Source organism: Clupea harengus, chromosome 23, assembly GCF_900700415.2.
Source record: "Clupea harengus chromosome 23, Ch_v2.0.2, whole genome shotgun sequence".
In the NCBI taxonomy this organism is placed as follows: domain Eukaryota; kingdom Metazoa; phylum Chordata; class Actinopteri; order Clupeiformes; family Clupeidae; genus Clupea; species Clupea harengus.
Genome location: NC_045174.1, coordinates 22,336,694 through 22,359,029, shown reverse-complemented (window position 1 = coordinate 22,359,029; position 22,336 = coordinate 22,336,694). Strand labels below are relative to the sequence as shown.

General features: G+C 40.3%; 1 protein-coding gene across 1 annotated transcript; it reads left to right on the top strand.

Annotated features, from left to right (window-relative positions):
- Positions 1–6,589: 6,589 nt before the first annotated feature.
- LOC116218606 (SUN domain-containing protein 2-like) lies at positions 6,590–9,382 on the top strand. The gene is made up of 8 exons (XM_031560708.2): positions 6,590–6,623; positions 7,245–7,339; positions 7,595–7,708; positions 7,868–7,921; positions 8,326–8,457; positions 8,598–8,822; positions 9,004–9,088; positions 9,255–9,382. The coding sequence occupies exons 1-8, from the start codon at positions 6,590–6,592 to the stop codon at positions 9,380–9,382; spliced, it is 867 nt and encodes a 288-aa protein (XP_031416568.2).
- Positions 9,383–22,336: the final 12,954 nt, after the last annotated feature.

Below are 22,336 nucleotides of genomic sequence, written 5' to 3'. Positions count from 1 at the left end.
TTGTGTTAGCCTTGACGCTAACTGCCAGCGACATGTTAGCAAACTATCTGCTAGCATTATGTACTTTCTCTCTTTGTGGTGGATGTTGCAGTATTTTTCATTAACTAATGATGACAAATTCATGAAATAACGTTAGCTGGGTGTCGGTAGCTAACACAACTACTGCATAAACATGTTTAGCTGTTCTTAGCCGACATGACTTAACTATATCAACCTTGCTATGCTGTCCACAGAAACCTGTGACTTGAAGTATCTGGGAAGAGCCGTTACCACGGGTAAGATAATTGAACAACGTGTCACTTCACCTATTTGCAATACCAAAGAATAACGTTTGCGTCAACCAGCATACATTTTCGGTCTTTTTCCTATCTGGTCATGTTAACTTTCAAGTAATAGATGGGTTTCCCGTTTACAAACAGAACGAGATGCCCCAGGGCTGTGTGCATCTGGTAATTCTTGTAAACGGAACATTGACCAGTGCTCTCCACTCAACTATTAGAAGACGTTAACTGCATTCATCGAAATAGAGGTGCTTGGAGGATGTTTAGCATTCATAGGGGAAAGCATTATTTTGCAAAAATAAATCAATAAAACGGCGTCAGTTATGCCTTCAGGCGATCAGAAGGGCGAATTGGGGTGAAGCACCATTTTTTTTTGCCAATGGATGCTTACCCTTAGTAATGCTAACATCCTTAAGCCACCACTACTTCCTTTAGTGCAGTTAACTTCTTGTAATATTTGATCGCAGAGTGCTGCTCAATGTTGTTCTATAAAGAGTTCTATTCCGCTTCCTGCCCCAGGGTTGCCCGTGCATTTGTTTTTTAAATGGGAAATCCATCTATAACGAGTAACATTTCTTTTGAAATATGTCTTTTGAAATATGTCTTTGTATAGAAATATAGGTCTTTGTTGAACTGAATTACTATTTTTTTTATAGATAAATTCAGAATGCTGCTACGAGTTCAGTTTGGGGGAGAGCAAAAATACATTAAGCTGTCTGAGCTGACATTTGATACTTTTTTGAAAGAAGGTTAGTATGTTAGGTTAAAAGAGTATCACAAGGGTCGTACTCCCAATGCATCATATTTAACCATTCCTTTTGAGAACTAGATTGTTCTGACCAGGACATGCATGGGATTTCAAACTTTGGAACCCATCATTTCTGAAATTTCCTTTTTTTTTCCCCACATCAGTGTGCCTGAAATTCAACATACCAGAAGGCAGGCAGCTAGATATGAAGGTTTATGACCAGTCTGATACAGAGGTTGACTCTGAGGTTTTTGAAGAGATAGTGAAGGAATCACCTGGAGCCTTTCGAATCATTTTGGGCAGTGAAGGACTTGGTAATCTTTGAGACCATTCACAGACATGTTACTTTAGCGTAAAGGCTGATGTGAGACTATATCTCATTAAATATAACAGCTCCATGTAACATGTTTCTATTTTGTATAATTTCCATAATGCACAGGTGCCTCGCAATCATCACCATGCTCCGTAACATCTGAGGACACTGTCATTCTAAACTTCTCGATGTGTGACGATGAAGAAGCATCTCCTGTTGGAGCAAGTCAACCCAAAAAGCCATGTCGTATGAACTATGAAGCAAAAGCGGTAGGTAGTGGAAATTGTTATGCTGTCTAATCTGAATAATGTTCCATATGATAAGGGATGATCTTGAGAGAATTGTGTTTCAGCTTTACACATGGTTTCAAAATTACTGAAAGCACATTTTATTTCACTTGAAGTTGATTGGAAAAATCCTAACATCAAGGCCTGGTGGTGAACACATCATGCAAGAGTATGGAAAAACCAAATCTTTGACAGATGCCACTAGAAGACAGATGATTAACATACTTGCTGCTGAGATGACAGAAACACATGGGTAAGCATCAAATATTAGGCTATCAAAAAACATTAATAGTATTGACCGGCTATATAGACAATTGATATTTATGTGATTTGTGTTGTCTAATTGTCAATTGAGCGTGACGGTCATAATGTGATTCTTGTACTAGGACATCGCCCCCCCAAAAATGTCAGAGTGATGTATGCACAGGGATAGTTGCTTTGTTTCCCTATCTGGAAGACCCATTTTCACAACATGGATATGTAAGTATATCACAATATTGCATCATTACAACATTATGCATATATTCACTGTTTGAATTGCTGATAGCATTCCCTTTTGGATATATTTATAATTACATAGGAACATTACTACGATCCAGAGAGTGGATCTGGATACCTTGCATGGCGATTGAAGACCATTCAAAGAAAAAGTTCAGAGGAAAGAGGTGGCTCAGTTAGCAGATCTCCCAAAGGTAAGTTCATTATCTGTTACTAATGAAATTGAGTTGTGAAGTATGGAGATAGGAGTCTACAAATTTGTGTTTTGTCTTAAGTTGGTGGGCCAAGCCATGGTCCGACAACCCTTCATAAGTGACAAAGTGCAATCTGATGATGATGTGGAAGCAGCAATTGCAGTTTTGAGACACTCTGCTGATGAAGACACTATCCGTGAGAAGATGAAAACGACCTTCATTTATCGCCAAGCAATGGTCAATGATGAAAGCAAAGCAGCAGATGTCTTCTTGGTCTTTCCACGGTTTCTGGACACACCAGGACTGGTATGATGTTCTAAATTCACTGAATCATCAAAATCATCAATGCAGTATCTGGTATCACTCATCATTGCTCTCTATGTATGTTGTATTGCAGATAGAACAAGATTTCAGACTCCTGTTTGGTGAGGCCACAGCCAACAAATTTTTGGAGAGGTGGCCAACCACTTTTCAGAGCAAGAGTCATAAAAGAAAGCCATGGACTGGTGCCTACCACAGAGCTCTTGGATTTAATGCGCAATGCTGAAGTCAACCGCTGAAGTTGAGAATGGTATGAATAGAACTGTTTTCACTTGGGTATCGTTGCTTTTGTAAGTGGACAATATACTGTACATTTTGGTTATGGTGCCAGTTGTCAATTTAACATAATTGTGGCATAATATTGACCTAATGTTGAATATACTGATCTGTAGGGTGGATAGTGACATGTCTGCGATTTTGCTGCTGCTACATCCTGCTACCACCATCTGCGCAAGGTCGAAAAAGGCCAGGAAAGATATCTGCATCTCAAGCTGTAGATCACCTCATCAGATTTCAAAAGGTATACGAAACAGTTTTGAAAATACTTTCCATCACATTAATCTAATTTACAGCTTGAGGTGATCTGATCTGATCTGATGTCTTTTGTTAATCACCAAATGCTTTTGTTGAATGTCTTTTGTTTTAGGCTGGAACCAGCGTGGCAACAACATCTGGACAACATCACCCAAAGCAGTCAGCCCTATTCTTCTTGCGCAGGGGATCCACCAGAAGCAGCATTCACTCATACTTCATTGTGATCGACAAGCACGCACTTCCATGCAAGGCAACGGGGTCAGTGGGAGCCTTTGATGAACTCATTAAAGCCCATTACGTCTTTGGTACGTCATACAGTTCTTCCCTGAGCAGCTTTTTCACTTTTGTGCAAACGACCATCTACAATATTGACATTGGCGAAACAAAGGAAACTCCCAGGATTGCAGAGTTGCGAGCAAGAATGTTGCATTGAGTGAATAACTTTTCAGATCGAACCATGAGGTGTTTTCTTTGCAAAGTGACCATGGAAGTCCAACGGCCTTGTTAAGCACCTCAAGGTCATTCATGGTCTTTGTGCAGGCAGGACTCTTTATCTTAAATGTGGCCAAGTGGGATGCTCACATTCTTTTGGTAGCTTCTCTGGTTTTAGAAAACATCTTAACAAGTGGCATGTAAGCAGTTCTTTTTGAGTCTGTTGAAGATGATTTTTCACATCCCTCAAGCATGCTAAACACAAGTAATGCCACTCATGTTGAAGTTTTAGCTGAATACGAGTCAGAGACTGAATCTGAGTTACCTTCGCCAGACCTTGTAAATAGTTGTGCAGCTGTAATTTCTGATCTAAAGGCAGCAGGTGTAGGGCAAAGTACAGTGAATTCTGTAGTGATTTCCATGGAAGAGCTAGTTCAAGATATCCATCAGCATGCAAAAGAAACAGTCATTAAGACTTGTATTTAGTGATGAAGAGAAACTGAAATGTGCAAGAAAGTTGTGGCATGTTTTCAAGAGTTAGAGAACCCTTTCACAATTCTAAATTCGGAATACAAAAGATCAAATTTTTTTACAAGCAAATGGGGAAACTGTAGAACCAGTTTGAATGTGTAGTTGGCTCGAGATTTGATACAAGGCGAAATAAAAAGACTGGAACATATGATCAGGTAGTAGTTCAAGATACATTTATGTATATTCCAATTTTATCTACATTGCAGTCAATATTTAAAAGTCAGTATGCTGCAGAAATGTTGAAAAGGCCAGCTACTGACAATTCAAGACTCAGAGATATTTGTGATGGATCCTTTTCTTTAAGAGTCACCCTCTGTTTTCAACTGAAAAACACGCTGTACAGATCCAAATGTTCTATGATGACTTTGAGGTTGCCAAAACCCGCTGGGTTCCAAGAAAGGTATTCATAAATTGGGCTGCAATATATTTTACTTTAAGAAACTTTTCTCCAAAATGGAATTCTTTTTTGTCTAACATACATCTGTGTGCCTTATTTCATGCACAAGACCTCAAACGGTATGGTTTTTATTGAAATTCTTGCTCCCGTTGTTCGAGACATTAAGTGTTGGAAGTGATGGTATTGGACATTCCATTATACAGTGGTCGTGTACGTGGCAGTGTGGTACAGGTTACTGGTGATAATTTGGGTTTACATGGCTTGTTTGGTCTGGTGGAGTCTTTCAGTGCAAGGTACTGCTGCAGGTTTTTGTTTAGCTGAAAAAGATGACTTTCAAACGGAATTCTCTGAAGATTCCTCCAAAATAGTGTTACGCACCAAGGACATGCACACTGCTCACTGTCAAGAAATAGCTTGCAATCCATCTCTTCCTTACGTTTTTGGTGTGAAGAGAACATGCTTACTAAATTCACTGAAGTATTTTCACACAACTGAGAACTTCTCAGTTGATGTGATGCATGATTTGTTAGAAGGGGTGGCCCAGTACGAATTGAAGTGTCTGTTTGTGTATTTAAAAGAAAAACATGTTACATTAGAGGAACTTAATTCAAGAATACAAAGTTTTGATTATGGATTCATGGAGAGAAACAATAGACCAGTGGCAGTCAATTTAAAAGAAGGGTCTAATGATCTGGGACTGAATGCAATTCAGTCGTGGTGCTTACTGAGGAATGTTCCTCTTATCTTTGGAGATTTGGTCACTTCTACTGATCAACACTGGGCCCTGCTTCTTTTATTACTTCAGATAGTAAACATTGTATTCTCTCCCTTGCTTTCTCAAGGTTTATGTGTATATTTAAAACATTTGATTGTTGAACACCACAAACTGTTTAAGAAGTTGTATCCCCAGAAAAGACTTTTACCAAAGCACCATTTTCTTATCCATTATCCCCGCTGCATCCAGAAAATTGGACCTGTACTTCATAGTTGGTGCATGCGGTATGAAGGAAAGCATAATTATTTCAAAAAACAGCTCAAGTCATTCAAAAATATTACTAAAACACTGGCAAAAAAACATCAGAATCATATGGCATATAGTTGGCGATCTTCAGCAACTTTCACACGATTAGACATTGGTCCAGGAAAAATGGTGTCTTTAAATATGGTAAAAGGGGGTTCTGCGATTGTTCATGCAATGCAAGTACCTAGTTGCATTCAGGTTATGAAAGTGAACTGGGCTAAACAGACTGGGTTTTTTTACCGCCCACTCATGGTTATTTGTGGCAAAGTTGAATGTGAAATTCCTCTGTTTTACCAGATTGAGTCTGTTCTGATTATAAATGAAAAACTGTTGTTGCTCACTTTGCCTTTATTTACAGTAGCTTTTCAAGAACATTTCCATGCATATGAAGTGGCAAGGTCAAAGCAAGATTTTGTTGTTTTTCATGCCGACAACTTGATTTATCCTAGGCCTTTGGATATACAAATGTCTTATGGATTGAATGACAAAGCTATGTTTATTGTCCCATATTGCTTTCTTTGGTGAGGTGTTTCATAAATCATTGTCATATCATATCATTGTAATTATAGTTAAGGTATGTATGTGTCGCACGGGAGAGCATGGTCACCCCACCCGGACTTGGACCGGGGTCTACAGGTTGCCAGACATGCACTCTGACCGCAACGCCAAAGAGCCAGGCTCATTGGTATGGCAGTCAGAGCACAAACTCATCTGTAGTGACGATCACATCGTCACACTGCCCTCACCTTCGGTAAGCGCACCCTTGCGCTTCACGCACACAGGCATTCCTTGTGCATCCACCAACTGTACTTCTTCCATCCAAAGCGCCCCACACACAAGTGGTTCACCCATCTATTCGGTCCGTCACACAGGGGTCAACCTACCTGGGGGTCCCTCACACAGCCGCGAGGTCATCGGAGGCGTGCCTGTAAAACTGTATGAAGGACCCCCAGGTATGTTGACCCCTGTGTGAGAGACCCCTTGGGTGAAGCACTCGTGTTGTGGGCATTCTGGATGGGAGAAGTACGGTAGATGCGCGAGGAATGCAAGGGTGCGCCTCCCGAAGGTGAGGGCAGTGTGACGATATGCCGTCACTACACATGAGTATGTGCTCTGACTGCCATGCCATCGAGCCTGGCTCTTTGCCGTTGCGGTCAGAGTGTATGTTTGGCACCCTGTAGACCCGGGTTCAAGTCCAGGTGGGGTGACTACGCTCTCCCTTCGCTACAGTATGGGCAATGAGTTCATAATGTTGGAATAAAAATGATTAAGAACTCTAAAATAAATGTTGGTATTGTCATCTTGTATTTGTGTTTTTCATTTTGATTACAGTTGATTTGAGTACAGTTATTCAGCAGCATCATATTATCTAGATATATAAGTAACACTGTAGAGAAATATTATTACACATTTAAGTGGCATTTTTTAAACTAAAATCCAGAGTAAATTAACTCTGTACAGTGCCATCATATTACTCTGAACAGTGTGACTAACCTATAGTGTTAAATATTTTTACACATTTCATTGTAAATTTTAACACAAAAATGTGTTCATTTAACTCTGAAAATCTGACACTGGCCAAAGAGTTAATTTAACACTAGTTTAGAGCGGGACCAAATGTTATCTGAAGCAGAGTTAAATTCAACTCTATAGGAGTTAAATTAACACTTCTATTTTTACTGTGTAGGTTTCTGGTATTGGTACCCTGCTCTCACCTCTCTCCTGATGGTTGCTGAACCTGCCTGGCCTGGATACAGCACATCTACCCTTGGCATGAACACGGTAGGTCTGTCAGCAGAAACAACCACAGCAGATAACAGCTGACTGGACCACATGTGGTTCTGATCTGATCAACCACAACAGATAACAGCTGACTGGACCACATGTGGTTCTGATCTGATCAACCACAGCAGAGAACAGCTGACTGGACCACATGTGGCCCTGATGCGGGCCAGATCTGAGCCATAGTCAGCCAGAGTCTGCTGGTACTGACGTGAGGAGAGGAAGTAAACACTGCTGATTGTGTTTCTGCTGCAGGACCCAGGGATTGTGACGGATTTCAACGTCTTCCGTAAGGAAGTCCTGGACCGCGTCAACCAAGGAGAGGCCAAATGGAAGGAAAGCTGGACTAGAGAACTGGATGGTGTTAAGGTGTGTGTGTGTGTGTGTGAGAGAGAGAGTGTGTGAGAGAGAGAGAGAGAGAGAGAGAGTTTCTAAATTGTCAGGTTAAAGTAGGAATAAAATGGATAGGTGTCTGATCCAAACACACACAAGAGCGCTACATTGTGCCTCCTTCTCTTCCTCATGTAGCGAGAGATCGGCCTTCTGAAGGAGGATGGAGAGAGACACAGGCACATGTCTGAGGTGAGGCTCTCTGACAAACATCACAACAAACTCTCAAACTCTGGAAATGGAGTAATGTGAAGAGTTAAGGATCATCAATGAATGAATCTCTCCTTTTTCTTCTCAGATCATGAGAGCGGAAATTACTAACTTTAAGGATGTGGCAAAAAAGTGAGTTTGTCATCACAATTGCCCACGTATCTGTGTGTGTGTGTGTGCTGTATGTGTGTGAAACTATGTGTGATGAATTTGTCAGCTTGTGTAATAGGTTAACATTATGATCATGAATGATTTATATTATGACTTGAAGCATTTCATTTCTGACTGTGTGCTTCAGTGTCTTCCATTGTGAATCATCTGAAATACTGCTGGTCTATGCCCTGACCTCATGATCTTGTCTCCTCAGTAATGACCTTGACCGGCAGACTTGGGTGACTGAAAAGGTCACTGATGTGGCCCAAAAGGTAGCTAAACTCAAGGACAGTGTGTCATACCTCAGAACTGCCCATCACAACCTCGAACAACGCCTGGATGGTCAAGAAAACACCAATGCTCAGGTACTTTATCACTCACTCACTCACACACAAAAACAAAAACACACACAGAGATTAGTTTAGGAATGGTTTATTTGTGAAATGTTACACAGTAGTGTAATAGCAATCATGTAATAACTCCTCCTCATTACCATTCTAATTAGCTGAAGAAGGAGCTCACTGATTGGCTGAAGCGAGAGCTCCGAGCAGGTCTTGGACAGGATGCAGGAAGCGTTGTTCTGCGTCCTGAACTGCAGGGGGCGCTGGAGGCTCTGGAGAAGAGGCTGCTGCAGCATCTGGCTGAAGAGGTGCACAAGGAACGTGGCAACATGTGGAGGATTGTGGGAGAGAGCCTGCAGAATGAAGGACTAGGCTCCATAACGGTCAAGGTGAGCGGCCATTTTGGGAAGGTCTTCTGAAATATTAAAAGTTATTAACTAAAGCAGTAACAGCTAACAGACATCTGGGTTATTTATTGTGTGTGTGTGTGTGTGTGTGTGTGTGTGTGTGTGTGTGTGTGTGTGTGTGTGTGTGTGTGTGTGTGTGTGTGTGTGTGTGTGTGTGTAACAGCATGTCCATGAGATTGTTCAGAGGGCATTGAGCCTTTATAGAGCAGATGGATCTGGCATGGCTGACTACGCTCTGGAGTCTTTGGGTGAGGATCCCCATACTGTGTGTGTGTGTGTGTGAGATATCCTATGTTTAGGCAGTTCTGTGTATATATTTCCCACACACACATCTGTGTATATATGTTTTAATGTGTGTATGCATTTGTGTTGCCATGTGTTTATGCATGTCGCTGTATGTGTGTGTGTGTGTAGGTGCTACTGTGATTGGTTCACGGAGTTCGGAAACATACCGCACCAGGTCTCCATGTGTCAGCCTGTTTGGAGTGCCACTGTGGTACGCTTCAGAGAGTCCACGCACTGTTATACAGGTAACGCAATAGTTTATGCACACGCACACACACACACACTTATGCGCATACACATACATGCACACAGTTAACTGACACTGGCATGTGTGTGTGTGTGTGTCAGCCTGAGATGCACCCTGGGAAGTGCTGGGCGTTTAAGGGCAGTCAGGGTTTCCTCACCATCGCCCTGTCCCTCCCTGCGTGCGTTACACACGTCACCTTGGAGCACATCCCCAAGAGCCTCTCCCCCACCGGACGCATCGACAGCGCCCCCCGAGAGTTCGCCGTTTACGTGAGTCTCAGACGTCCCTTTACCAACACACTATGGCAACAGACTGGTTAAAGACACGGATGGATGCCCTTAAATAACTTGATAAAAAGCATTGTATGACTTTCTGAAGAGTGATTTGTGTATTGAGTAAAGTGTGTGTGTGCGTGTGTATGTTTGTGTGTTTGCATCCATCTCCTCCTCCAGGGCCTGAGTGGCTTTGATGAGCAGGAGGAAGGGAAGTTCCTGGGTAGATTCACATATAACTCTGATGGCGAGCCCATCCAGACCTTTGAGCTACCGGTGAGACATCAGAAGCCTTTAAACTTCTCCATGCCTTTAAACAACCCTCTCACCAACAAAACTCTTTACCCTTTACCTTCCCTCTCTCTCCATCTGCATCTCCTTCACAAACAAAACTCTTTCCACTCTTTTTTTCTGCATCTCTGTCTCTCACCTGCCCCCTGCATCGCCTCCCTTCCTCTCTCTCTCTCTGTCTGTCTGTCTCTCTCTCTCAGGTCTCTGTGAAGGATGTGTATCGTGCGATGCAGTTAATGGTTCTCAGTAACTGGGGTAACCCTGAGTACTCCTGTGTCTACAGATTCAGGGTTCACGGCCAGCCACAGCCCCACTGAGAGAGCCACACACCCCACAACTTCACCAAATACTTTATTTGTATTACCCTATTACTTTATTTCCTTAGATAATATCTTTTCTTTCAAGCTTAAACTAGTATGTTTCAAGTGTTTATTTATTTATGAGTTTTGAATTTATATGAAGTTTTGCTTTTGTTGCTGTTATCATAGTCACTGCAGTCCTGTTTTGAGTGTGTAAGAAAACAGACACTGGAGAGGAATGAGGAAAATGCTTGTATTCTGCTTACATTGCTTTTTGATTACAAAACAGAATGAATGTGGTTGGTTTGTTTTGTCTAGTATTTATTAATCATGTCAATCTGCAAAAGGATACTTTTTATTTGTAGAGTTTCCTTTAATTGATGTATAATAATATAGTTAATATTTGGATAATGCCAACAAATCTATCACTAAGGTTTTGATTCACCGTTATCATGTCTTATGATAAGATACTATTCAGCCTTCAGTCACCTGATCGTATAAAACATAACTTTGCTATCTTTGCCAGCACAATCAAGTGTGTTTTGTTAAAGAGCTGTGTGTCTAAATGGACACTGGTGTTTCACAGAGTCTTCCATCACACTATGACAGAAAATGTAATAACAGATATCTAACGAAAAGTCAGATTTGGTGTAATAACAGATAACTTACAGAAAGTCAGATTTGGATTAACGACAGGAACTCTGGCCAGTCTAATTTCTAACTAGCTGTCTACTAATTCATAATGTCTAGCATAGCCTATATTCAGTGGCGATTTTAGCCAGTCATTGTCACAAAAATAGAGCTAGCTGATTATTACATTATTATATAAGCAATTTGCCTATTAGTGGGGTGGCTTAGCTTGATAGTTTTTCAAGAATTGTGCACTTTGTGATAAAAGGATGAAATCTGGTACACATATAGCAAAAGACCGTCCAAAAGCAATTACATATTGGTTCATCATGATTTTTTTATATGGCGGCCATTCTTCAAGATAACAACTTTAAGTTGAATTTTCTGACATATGTTAATTAATATGAGATTGTTGATCTAGTTAGTTATTTTTGCCATATATTGGGAGTTACTACATACACAAATAAGTCATTCAAATTTTAAGATGGTTGTTATTTTTCAAAACGGCAGAATACTGGTTTAAAGTTAGTAATTTCAACAAAGTTGCATAGATATATGATATAAAGCAGGGGTGTCAAACTCAAATATACAGAGGGCCAAATTTTAAAACTCCGTCCAAGTCGAGGGCCGGATCTATTCAATATTTATTGAAAAAAAAAAGATATATTTTTCCACATGTAAACATGAACTTAAGTTTACCATAGGCCTATTAGTTATCGCCTATAAACACAGGGATCTCCGCTACTACAATAAAGTTTGCCTATACAGCAGCCTCACTTTGTGATTTGGCTTTTACGAACACAGTCTGCTGTGACAACAGCCTTCTTTTCAACTCCTCTACCTTCTGGAGCTTCTGTTTCATGTCCAGATGTTTGTACTTGTCCTGGTGTTTCGTTTCATAGTGCCGTTTTAAATATATTCTTTCATTACAGCCACATCGGCTCCGCCCACAAGACAAACAGTGTTAGGTGAAAATTCACCCTAGTTACCTCAGGACTCCGGAGCTGCATATAAGTATATTTATTAGACAGACAACAATTGCAATCGGGCTCACTCCCAACACAAGGCTGAAAGTGAAGCAATGATAAACACATCGCACAAGGTTTATATAGACAGAAGTTGAGCGGTCAGCAGGGATAACCACGTGGTGGATTTCTCACGTCTGAGGCAAGGATGGAAGTTTTGCACAAGGTCGGAAGAAGCACAGTTCGTCCCTTATTATCACTTCTGGTCTAAACATGCTCTTGTACATATGCAGACTAAGTGGCACCTATTAATCTAAGTTACACACACGCAGAAACACAGAAAAGCCATGTTCCTGCTTACATAAGTACATGATTCATATAAGGTCATTAATAATACAATGCACTTGATTATTATATTCTTAAGTCATTAACAGTGTTTGGAAATTATCTCCATCAAACAGTTTTGCCCTTTACATCGGTAAACATATATTCTGTCTCCCACCACTCTTGAAAACCCCATGTCCAAAGTCCAAGTTCATTTGGCCATTTTTTGGGGGGAGAGAGACAGGCCACAAGTTAAACTTTGACTTCAGGTGATGAGGCTGCAGACAGTGGGGTAAGGGCTCACGCTTGCACGTCTAAATTGATGTAGGCTACCACCGCGGTGGCAGTGCATTGTGGGGCTTGCAGTATTAGTGGTGTGTGCGACATACCGGTGGCCACGGCAGACCACCTCTGATAGACATTACATACTATCTGGCGCTTGGCGGGCCAAATAAAATGACACCGTGGCCCATTCAAATCAATGTAACTTTTTGCAACATTCCGTCGGAAAGATGAATTCGCTTGGCGGGCCGGATCTGGCCCGCGGGCCATGAGTTTGACACATGTGATATAGAGGATCAAAACATCAAATTACACTTTTTTCATGTTACCGAGTTCAGATTGTAACTCTAACATTAAGCCTACTAGAAAGTTGTAAGCTCTGGAAAGGCAGCCCACACAGCCCATGCAGTCTTTTCCCATGCCCAGCAAAGCTTGATAGGCTACTGTGTCACAGCCAGTCAATGCATGATACACAGGAAGAAACACAAGTTATGTTGTGGAAAGTTCTAAGAGTTCTCAAGAAACTTCTCAAGGCAAACAGGTATGAATATACTGAACGGTTTATTTCAGAGTAGTTAACTGCTGCTGAGCTGGTCCATGGCGCATCTCAAAAACTCTAAGCATAAAGCTTTGTTTCCATTAGGGCGTTAATCGTCCCGCTCTCATTGGGAATGAATAGAGACGATAGCCTGTCTGTCGAGCAACTAAACGCCTCCGCCTCCCTTCCAAAGTTGAAGATTCTTTAACTTTATGCAAATGCAGACCACGCGGTAACCAATCAGTTTGGCGTGTGTGAGAATTGGCAGCTGAAGTTGTGCAGATGGGCGGGAGTAATCAAAAAAATCAAAGCAAGATGGCGGAGTCTCTGGATTCTGTTACTGGGAAATATTTTATGTGAATAAAGGTGAATACAGGTGTTTACACGACTTTTATATGTCTATATCGACTCGGTTTGTTGTTTATATACTAAACGAACACTGTCAGGGCAAACAGAATATTGTAGGTCTTAACTGAAGCTCTCGAACATTATTGTAAGCTTGCTGCTAACACTTTAATTGAAGATCAATGTAGAAGCTAGCTGGTTTGTAACCTGTAGCCTCATCGGTGCGTTTTGCCTCTGGTATGTGTGATATCGTGATTTAACTGGCTGATATAAATGAATCAGAGAAAACAAATGAATAAAGGAATACATTTAATGGATAAGTAAATGAATCAGAGCATGAGTGACAGCCGCAACATCTATCATATTTCCATGACTTCACAAGCTAATCTGCTATATTAGCGCTGCACTGCAACCGAACTTGCTACTTAACAGAGAAATTATTTTTCTGACAATGCCCCCTAGGCGGAATACCGCCTGCCGATAATACGCCTGAATGGAAACCTAGAGTAAGGCAAGACTAACTGAGGACTAAGTCCCCAAGCTCTTTTTATAGATCTAGCCACCTCTCTTCTACCCAGTACCAGGGATGGATTAACGAACGGGCCCGGGCCCAGGCCCAGGGGCCCATGAGCTCAAGGGGCCCCTAAGCCAGAGCCTCTGCGTGAAGTCGCTGTTATGTATCTCTTATTTGTGGTAGAAAAAGGTGTATTTTGTTCATTTGCTAATGGCTTTAATTGAGTGTACCTGTGCTGTGTTAGAAAATGTGCATGTGCGCCAGGGGCGTAACTATAGACAATGGAGCCAGCGCGGAAGGTACGTAGGCAAAGCATATGGGTGTCAAAGTGTCGCCAATTTAATGCGACAGTGATCAAGGATGATTTTTTAAAGACGTCCATTGATACCTTATGCTATATATTCCCTCAAAATGGCAAACCTGTCTCTGTCATGGTTTTCATAATTTTTAGGGGGAAATCGTCAGTAGCAATCTATAACACAATTATATGCTTATCGTACATACACTATAGAAACTATTAAAAAGCAGATTGAATGAATAATTTCTTATTTAATTTGTTATTTTTGTCATATACAGATATGCAATGATGATTGCTGGGTAATATGTATCTTGTTCTCCAATGTCAAGTCTCTATTTGATCATGTGAAATCAGAAACAATAGCAGGGCAGTGCACCGAAGGTGGATGTTACGTATGGAGTAAACTTTGACCTGTTTACTTTCCCAATACAATAGCCAGCGTATCTAATTCGACCGTTAAATCCAACACATTGTTGGTAAAATATATATATATACGCCTAATGGTGTTTTTGTGTGCGTGCGTGTTTTGCGAGTGCACAATTATTTTTTTCGCGAAGGGGGGGGGGGGGGGGGGGGGCCTTTAACATATCCAGGCCCAGGGGCCCGTGGTTTCTTAATCCGTCCATGCCCAGTACCCCTGTCCTTGCTTACCTAATCAACAACATCGAGAACCTGCTTACCTAATCAGAATTAACCACATCGAGAATCTCTGTTACATCTATTTTCAACAGCTTGCATATTGCAGTTTCCTGTAATAACAGGTGTCTCGCCTTTTAAGGTATGAAGACTGGAGATTGCTTATCTTGTGACCTCGTGTACCCGTCATGGCCTTTCGGAAGAGTCATGGCCTGTGACCTTGACATGGCCTTTCTGCCACGTGGTTTATCGGAAAAGATATCTCTACCACGTGGTTTATCAGAAAAGATATCTCTGCCACGTGATTTATCAGAAAAGGCATCTCTACCACGTGGTTTATCAGAAAAGGTATCTCTGCCATGTGATTTATCAGAAAAGGCATCTCTACCACGTGGTTTATCAGAAAAGGCCCTTTTGCCGTGTGACAGTCTTCTCATCGAACTGCTACATCTATCTGTTGGATGTCCATGTTCCAGTACCAGCAATACACACATTATTCAGCAATACAGTCATAAGTAGGTAAAAATGCAACATTCTGCAAGTCTGCTTAGGGCTGGGAAGATTTGGTCATGCTTTTGCCACCAAAAAATTGTATCCTTATCTCGGGGACAGGATATCCAACTACTGTATAAGGAATTCTCAGGGCAGACAAGTAATCAATCAATCAATAAACAGGGTGCAGTTTGTGCAGAAGTAGATCCTTATCTCAGGAAACCAGTTTTTCCTCAGCCAAGCTTGATACTGTGTCACAGCCAGTCAATGCATGAAACACATGAAGAGCACGTGCTTTCTCAGGCCCAAGTCCATCTGAGATTTCATGGGCTGCTAGGTATCAAAACTTTTTCCAGTACCAAATGCCAACCAAAGCTCATCTGCTGGCTTTAGATCTTGAGCTGCTGCCACTGCCAAAACCACAACATCGGTATCAACAGTTTGGATCATAATTTTCTGGTGACCATTTTGTGCTGCATGAGCCACATGTAATGTCATGCGGGTATCAGCTTCCTTGTGTGTGCATGGAGAAATTGAGGACAGATCAGCTAGGGTGGTGTTCTAAGGACTGCTACATCATCTGTGACAACAAGCTGTTTATCCTCCAGCACAACATCAAGCCATCTGAGCAGAGCATCTGAGAGGAAGGTGAACAACTCAGTCTTATTGCTGTCTACTCTGAGAACATTTTCTGAAAGTTTCTGACTAGTCAGTGAAATGACTCGGGGGCCACACCCTTTCGATAGGGAGGAGGGAGAGAGCTGTCCACAGTTTCGAAGTTGGCTTTAACACATTGACTGTTTCCATGGAAAAGGCTGTCAATGGAACTTCATAAAAACGGTCTCCCTTAATCTTAAGATTTACCTTCTTGACCTGTTAATCTATTTTTATCTTTTTAAAAAAACAAAGTACATATAACTCTACCCCTTCATAGAGGCATTCAGAAAATGACTATTACGAAAGAGGTAAAATAGCCTGTCATTTTTCAGTAAAGGACAACAAGTTTTGAAAAGATTGAAGTTTATATTTAACAGTGCATTAGCAAAAATATAGCACATATCTGTGTCTTTGGTATCCTCCTACCAAGTACTGTCTCATATCAACAGCAACCTACCATCTCGAACTGGCGTTAGCACGTTAACTATTTATGTAGAACAGGGTATCACTATCACTATTTACTATTAATTAAAAGTGTTTTTCTTAATTTTAAATATGGAATTTAATCTAAATTTTATCTGAATTGTATCTATTTACTTGTAAACCTGATTATAGCATATGACAAATATGAACACAATGTTTGTTGCAACAGTCAAGTCATATCTTCCAAATTAATTTTAACTTGGAGGTGACACCAACATGTCACTTGATAGCTGTAAGTGAATGGTCTTGATTTGTGAGAACAAAAAAAGATTCTGGGCTAATGTTACATTACTGAGTACTGATCACAAAATGTATGATTCAATATTGAAATCATCCAAATCATATGCAATATGCGTAACTTTATTGCTATCACAAATCCCATGCTAATCATGGCTACCATCCTGATTTTTTATCAATTTTAAATATGTTTTTTAAGTATAAAATTCCAAAAACAATGTACAATGACTAAATTTAACTAACAAGATCATCAACGTCATATTATTTTCCATAATAATAAGAAAATTGATCTGAAAACTTTTGCACCGGCAGCCATCTTGAAAAATAGCTGCTATGACCGCCATGTTGAAAATTCATGATGACCCGATGTAACATTTTTTGCAGACTGTCTTTGGCTATATGTGTACCAAATTTCACGCTTTTATCACAAAATGCAAAATTGTTCAGGTTATCTGCCCCACTATAGGCCAAATGCCCAGGTAGACATAGGCTATGGCAGTGGCGTAACGTAGTTACGACGGGCCCAGGTGCAGGCTATTTTGACGGCCCTAGTCAGTGGCATAAGGCATTAGACACTCTCTACATTGTAATACTAGTTCTTCTATGAAAACAAGCGTATTTCAGCGGCAATTTTTTTTGAGTCAGAGGCAGTACTGGGGGGGATGTCAGTTTAGACATAAATGTGTCTATGCTTGGGCCCGGCCAAGGCCCCCCACGACCCGCGTGCACACACGTACACACATACGTTCCACAGAGCTAGTTAGAAGAGTGGGACGTTTGCTGGAATTCAGTAGGGTGGCTGGAACGTTGGAACTTGTCTGACCAGTCAGACTAGAAGGTTTTGCCAATGGCTTTTTCCATGGGACGGTTCCACAGTCAGGCGTGTTGGTTGGTTGGTTTGTTGATGGTTCAACAGCGTTGTATGTGTCTCTGTGTGTATGCATAGATACTCTGTCCCCTCTACCTTTCAGGCTATTTGTGTCATTTCCACTGTGTCATTACTTGATTCATCTTTCTTATCAATCTCTCATTGCATTTATCTACCTCATATGTCAATTTATGTAATGTAACTTATATGTTTTAATGTAAATCTGAATATGATGCTTGGCCAGTAATTTGTTTTGAATGTCAAAATACTTGGTTTACTTCTCGCAGTATTATATTTTTTTGTAATCGAGTGAATTATAAATAATGTGAATGGCAAATGTTCTCGTGCAAAACATGTCATGTGAAATATTAAGAAGGGGGGGTTGTGAGAACATAGTGTGCTGGAACAAAGAAAGGGCGTAATCAAATTCTTGCAGAAGTGCTCTCTCACTTTTGTTATACCAACCCACCCATAGACGTTGTGATACTTCATGTTTTCTTTATCTCAGTAACTCTGTATAAACAGACATGGCCTATGAGAAAATTCATCTGACTCTCACAGACTGCTTGCCACTCTGTATGATCCTGATCCTTCTGCAGAATTTTATTTTTTTTAATCTACCTTTCTCTGATGCATGTTCACACCTGTGCTTATATGTAATTTTGCGAGTTTGAGCATTACCAAGAAAACTGTGAGGAAGCATTACACAACCTGCACATACACCTGCAGCACCTGTCATAATTTGCAGAAGGAGGAAGAAATGAGAAACCAAAATAATAGTGGCAAGTTGCCAAGGGGACGCAGTTCCTCAATGATGGCCAGGCACAATGTGACATCAGAAAATGGGAGGTAAACTATTGGGAGAGCTAAGACTATTATAACTCCGATACTTCCTTGTAACATCAGACTGTCCATGGACAGCCTCCCTTTGTTGATCTCCAATAAAATCATTACTACTCAACGAAACCCCAAACTCAGAATCATCTAAAAGAGACTTCATCTTATAACTGCATGAAATGCAAAAGTTAAGAAAGGAAAAAGAGTGAACAAAAGTAAAAGAAGAAAGGAAAGAAGAGTGAACAAGGCCATGGATAAAGACAGTAAAGAGAGAGTGAAGAGGGAAAATACTGAAAGGAGAGAAAATGGAGTGAAGCAGACAGATGGAGTGTGAGGGAGGATAGAGTACTGTAAAGTCAAAGTCAGAAGTAGAAAAAAGAGTAAGAATTGATGGACAGAGTAATTGAAAGAAGAAATGAAAGAAGAGTGAATATGAGTGGCTATGAATAATGAGATAATGAGGGAGTGAAGAGGGAAAATATTGAAAAAAGGAGAGAAAATGGAGTGAAGCAGAGAGATGGAGTGTGAGAAAGAGAAGTTGGAGAGTGATAGAAAAAAAAGTGGAAGGAGGTTCTACAGAGAGAGGGAATGAGTGAAAAGAGGAAAGACAGTGGACTGGAGGAAGGAGATAATAGAATGATCGATGGATTGAGTGGAAGATATAGACATGGCATGGAGGAAGTAAATAAAATGGAAGGGAGGATAGAGGACTGTACAGTCAAAGAAGGCTGACAAAAAAGGTGAAAAAAGAGTAGGTATTGATGGACAGAGTTATTGAAAGAAGAAAGGAAAGAAGAGTGAACAGGAGTGGCTATGGATAATGAGATAAAGAGAGAGTGAAGAGGGAAAATATTGAAAGAAGGTGAGAAAATGGAGTGTAGCAGAGAGAGGGAGTGTGAAGGAGGATAGAGGACTGTAAAGTCAAAGAAGGCTGATAAAAAAGTTGAGAGAGGAGTAGGAATTGATGGACAGAGTTATTGAAAGAAGAAAGGAAAGAAGAGTGAACAGGAGTGGCTATGGATAATGAGATAAAGAGAGAGTGGGGATGAGGGAAAATACTAACATAGAGAGAAAAAGAGAAAAAAATAGATAGAGAGAAAAAAAAAAGTAGAGTATGGAAGGTGTCTCTTAATATTCCTAGTTATACAGTTGAATGGAGAGGGACAGAGAGAAGAGGAGCCTTGGAACCTTGGCGCAGGTGTCAGTGAAGCACAGGTGCAAGCCAGTTTAATGACCCTATTATGATGTGTTGAATGAATCGCAGAAAGATGGACCTGCCAGCCACGACATGGATCCATATGCATTGTAGGCCTAAATCATACTGATAATCGTATAACAAATGTATGCTTTTTGAAATTGCTTGAGTTATGTCTTATAATCAAATGACAAATGTATGCTTTCTGAAATTGCTCAAATCATGTCTTATAATCATATAACAAATGTATGAAATTGCTTGAGTCATGTTTGACAAGCCTATATCCATATACTGTATGCTTGCAGATACTGTCTGAAGACCTGTTGTAGAACAATGTTTGTAGTTTAAGTGCTGATATATTCTTGAGTGTCTATTGAAATGTGTGAGTTAGAGAAAAACAGGAAGTATACCATAAAGGGCCCTGGGTAAGGGACACAGACGTGTGAAGCACGAGATGGAGGTGAACGCACGTTTGTTAAAGTATGACATAGGGAGAAGGCATTGAGCAATCTATCGAAAGGTTTATGACCGAATAAGGAAAGGTCTGTGACTTGAGAGGAAGCAGGAGGTTATAAAAATTGAACACACCGTGTTTTCGCGCTCTTCTCTTGCGTTGGTGACACTGACTTTAGAGCTTGGCTACTTTTAACAAAGTGGATTATCTTTTGATCTTGGAACTAGTGCCCTTTTTTTAGCTGTTGCGTAGTTTTGCTTGTATTTGTATCTTTTTGACCTCTTTAAAAATAAATCAGAAATAAGATATAGTTTGCCACAAAGCACAGATGTATTGAGCTCTCTGCACCACAGCGCCATCTGTGGCAGTGCCACATGTGCCCCTATTGTGGAAATGCCACTGCCTGTATTATTTATACTTCATGAAATTATATGTGGGTTTTTATATAAAGGTAAAATGGTTATCGTTAAACTGTGCTGTGTTTGGTTGGTCACAGGACTCGAACCCATCGGACATCAGGGGTGCGTGCTAATAACTATGTAATGTATTATTATTATTATTATTATTATTATTATCAATTCCTGTTCCTCACTTGAAACTAGCACAATTTGGGAAATTAGTATTTTTCACTGCAAAGTTCCGTATCCGCTGACCACTAAAGTTATATCCCAATTGTTTAAGCATATTGTGACGAAAGCAAGAACCAGGTCGAGTCGTTGATTGGCTCTCAACACTTTACTGCTCTCAAATCATTGAGCAATACACATACACCACATTTACAGTAAGTACAGTAGGTTATAACCACTGCATCTGTACAACATGAACACGGTGGGCACTTCAAGTCATATGTATCAGCCACATTACATCATAACAGGAAGGCTTGCACATAAACCACACAAATTATATACATGAATATAAAACACATATTCCTAGAACTTAGGCTAACAGTCGCAGTGTAGTTCTCCCACAATACACTGCGGTCCAACAATAATACCAGTCTGCGTAGCGGAGTCCGAGCTACACTACAATATTTTCACATTTTAGTTTTAAAGCACTGCAAAGTTGAACATTTAGTTTGACAATAATATAAGTTTCGCCATAATTGAGTAGGTTTAGTCAGTGTTGGTGTTTTAAAGCCACATTTGGAGATGTGGTGTACTGCAGGTCTGCAGGTTATATTCATGTAGTGTTGCCATACCCTGACATAAGTGGTATGCTTGTCTGTGGGTAGGTCTACTGTACAAAATGCCTCTCACAATTCATAAACTTTCAAATTATAAAATGTAACGTTTGTTGAAAACTTTGACGCATTACATGCACTTTGTATGTTAGTATGTATTGTGATGGTTTTAGTACTGTCTTATCAATGAGTAGAACGTTTATTTATATTTTTCACTGGACCACGAGGTTATATAGAATATATATATAGGAACTTTTCATGCATTTTCCAATGTATTTTTTTATTTAATACCTATTGAATGTACTGATTATTTTACCTTTTATGATGAATATCTTTATATAGAGAGCTGATGTATAGCATAATCTGCTGATATGTACCAATAGGAAGATTGTGGATATTAATCTTATCTGTTTTGAAATGTTAATTAGCCTTCTCATTCTAGATTAACACATTCTAGATTAACATTCCATTCCCTACGTTCCGCTTGCTAGCTTGCTAGCTAACAGTGATTTCGTATTGAAACCAATGTATTTAATGTTGTTTTATTTGACCTGTGCAGATCCTGCGTCCATCAACGTTTTTTGTATTTGTCTGTAAAATGTAACGGATATATGTGAATTGTTATTTAGATTATTTGCGCACTGGTTTATTTTACTGTGATTTACATGTATTGAAAATAGTTATAAAGAAAAAGAAACAGAAGCGGTATGCTTAACTGCGGATCCTGCGTCCATCAAAGTTTTGTGTGTGATGTGTGATTTTCCCCCCATTAGTATTCGGGCTTCGCTCTTTGATATAGGAGAGGCAGAAAGCAATAGGCAGTGACAGTTAGGCCCATGTAAAGTCCTATGAATGTCCCCCAGCTCTTTTCCAACCGAAATGACGCCTGGAGCAAGTGATGAACTAGTATTCCTATTTATCTATATAACTTTTTATATAATAATTAGTTCTGCAGCTCCACTCTCAGCAAACCTGGTCGCCATAACAGTTGGCTTAGTTAGCCCCCTTCCCATCATTTAGCCTAGTATTCGACTATGACGCTTTTATCCAATGTTACAGAGCAGATAAAGCCTTTCCTCATCAGGGCTGCAACTCCTCCCTTCCTATCGAACTCACCTTCCTCTTGCACAAAACGGAACTTGGTGTGTGCGGCTGTCGTCTTGTTCT

Coding starts and splice junctions, on each gene's coding strand:
- LOC116218606 (XM_031560708.2), top strand. CDS start 6,590: ATGCGCGAGGAATGCAAGGGTGCGCCTCCCGAAG. Junction 6,624..7,244: donor CAAGGGTGCGCCTCCCGAAG/GTGAGGGCAGTG, acceptor TTTACTGTGTAG/GTTTCTGGTATTGGTACCCT. Junction 7,340..7,594: donor CTACCCTTGGCATGAACACG/GTAGGTCTGTCA, acceptor TTTCTGCTGCAG/GACCCAGGGATTGTGACGGA.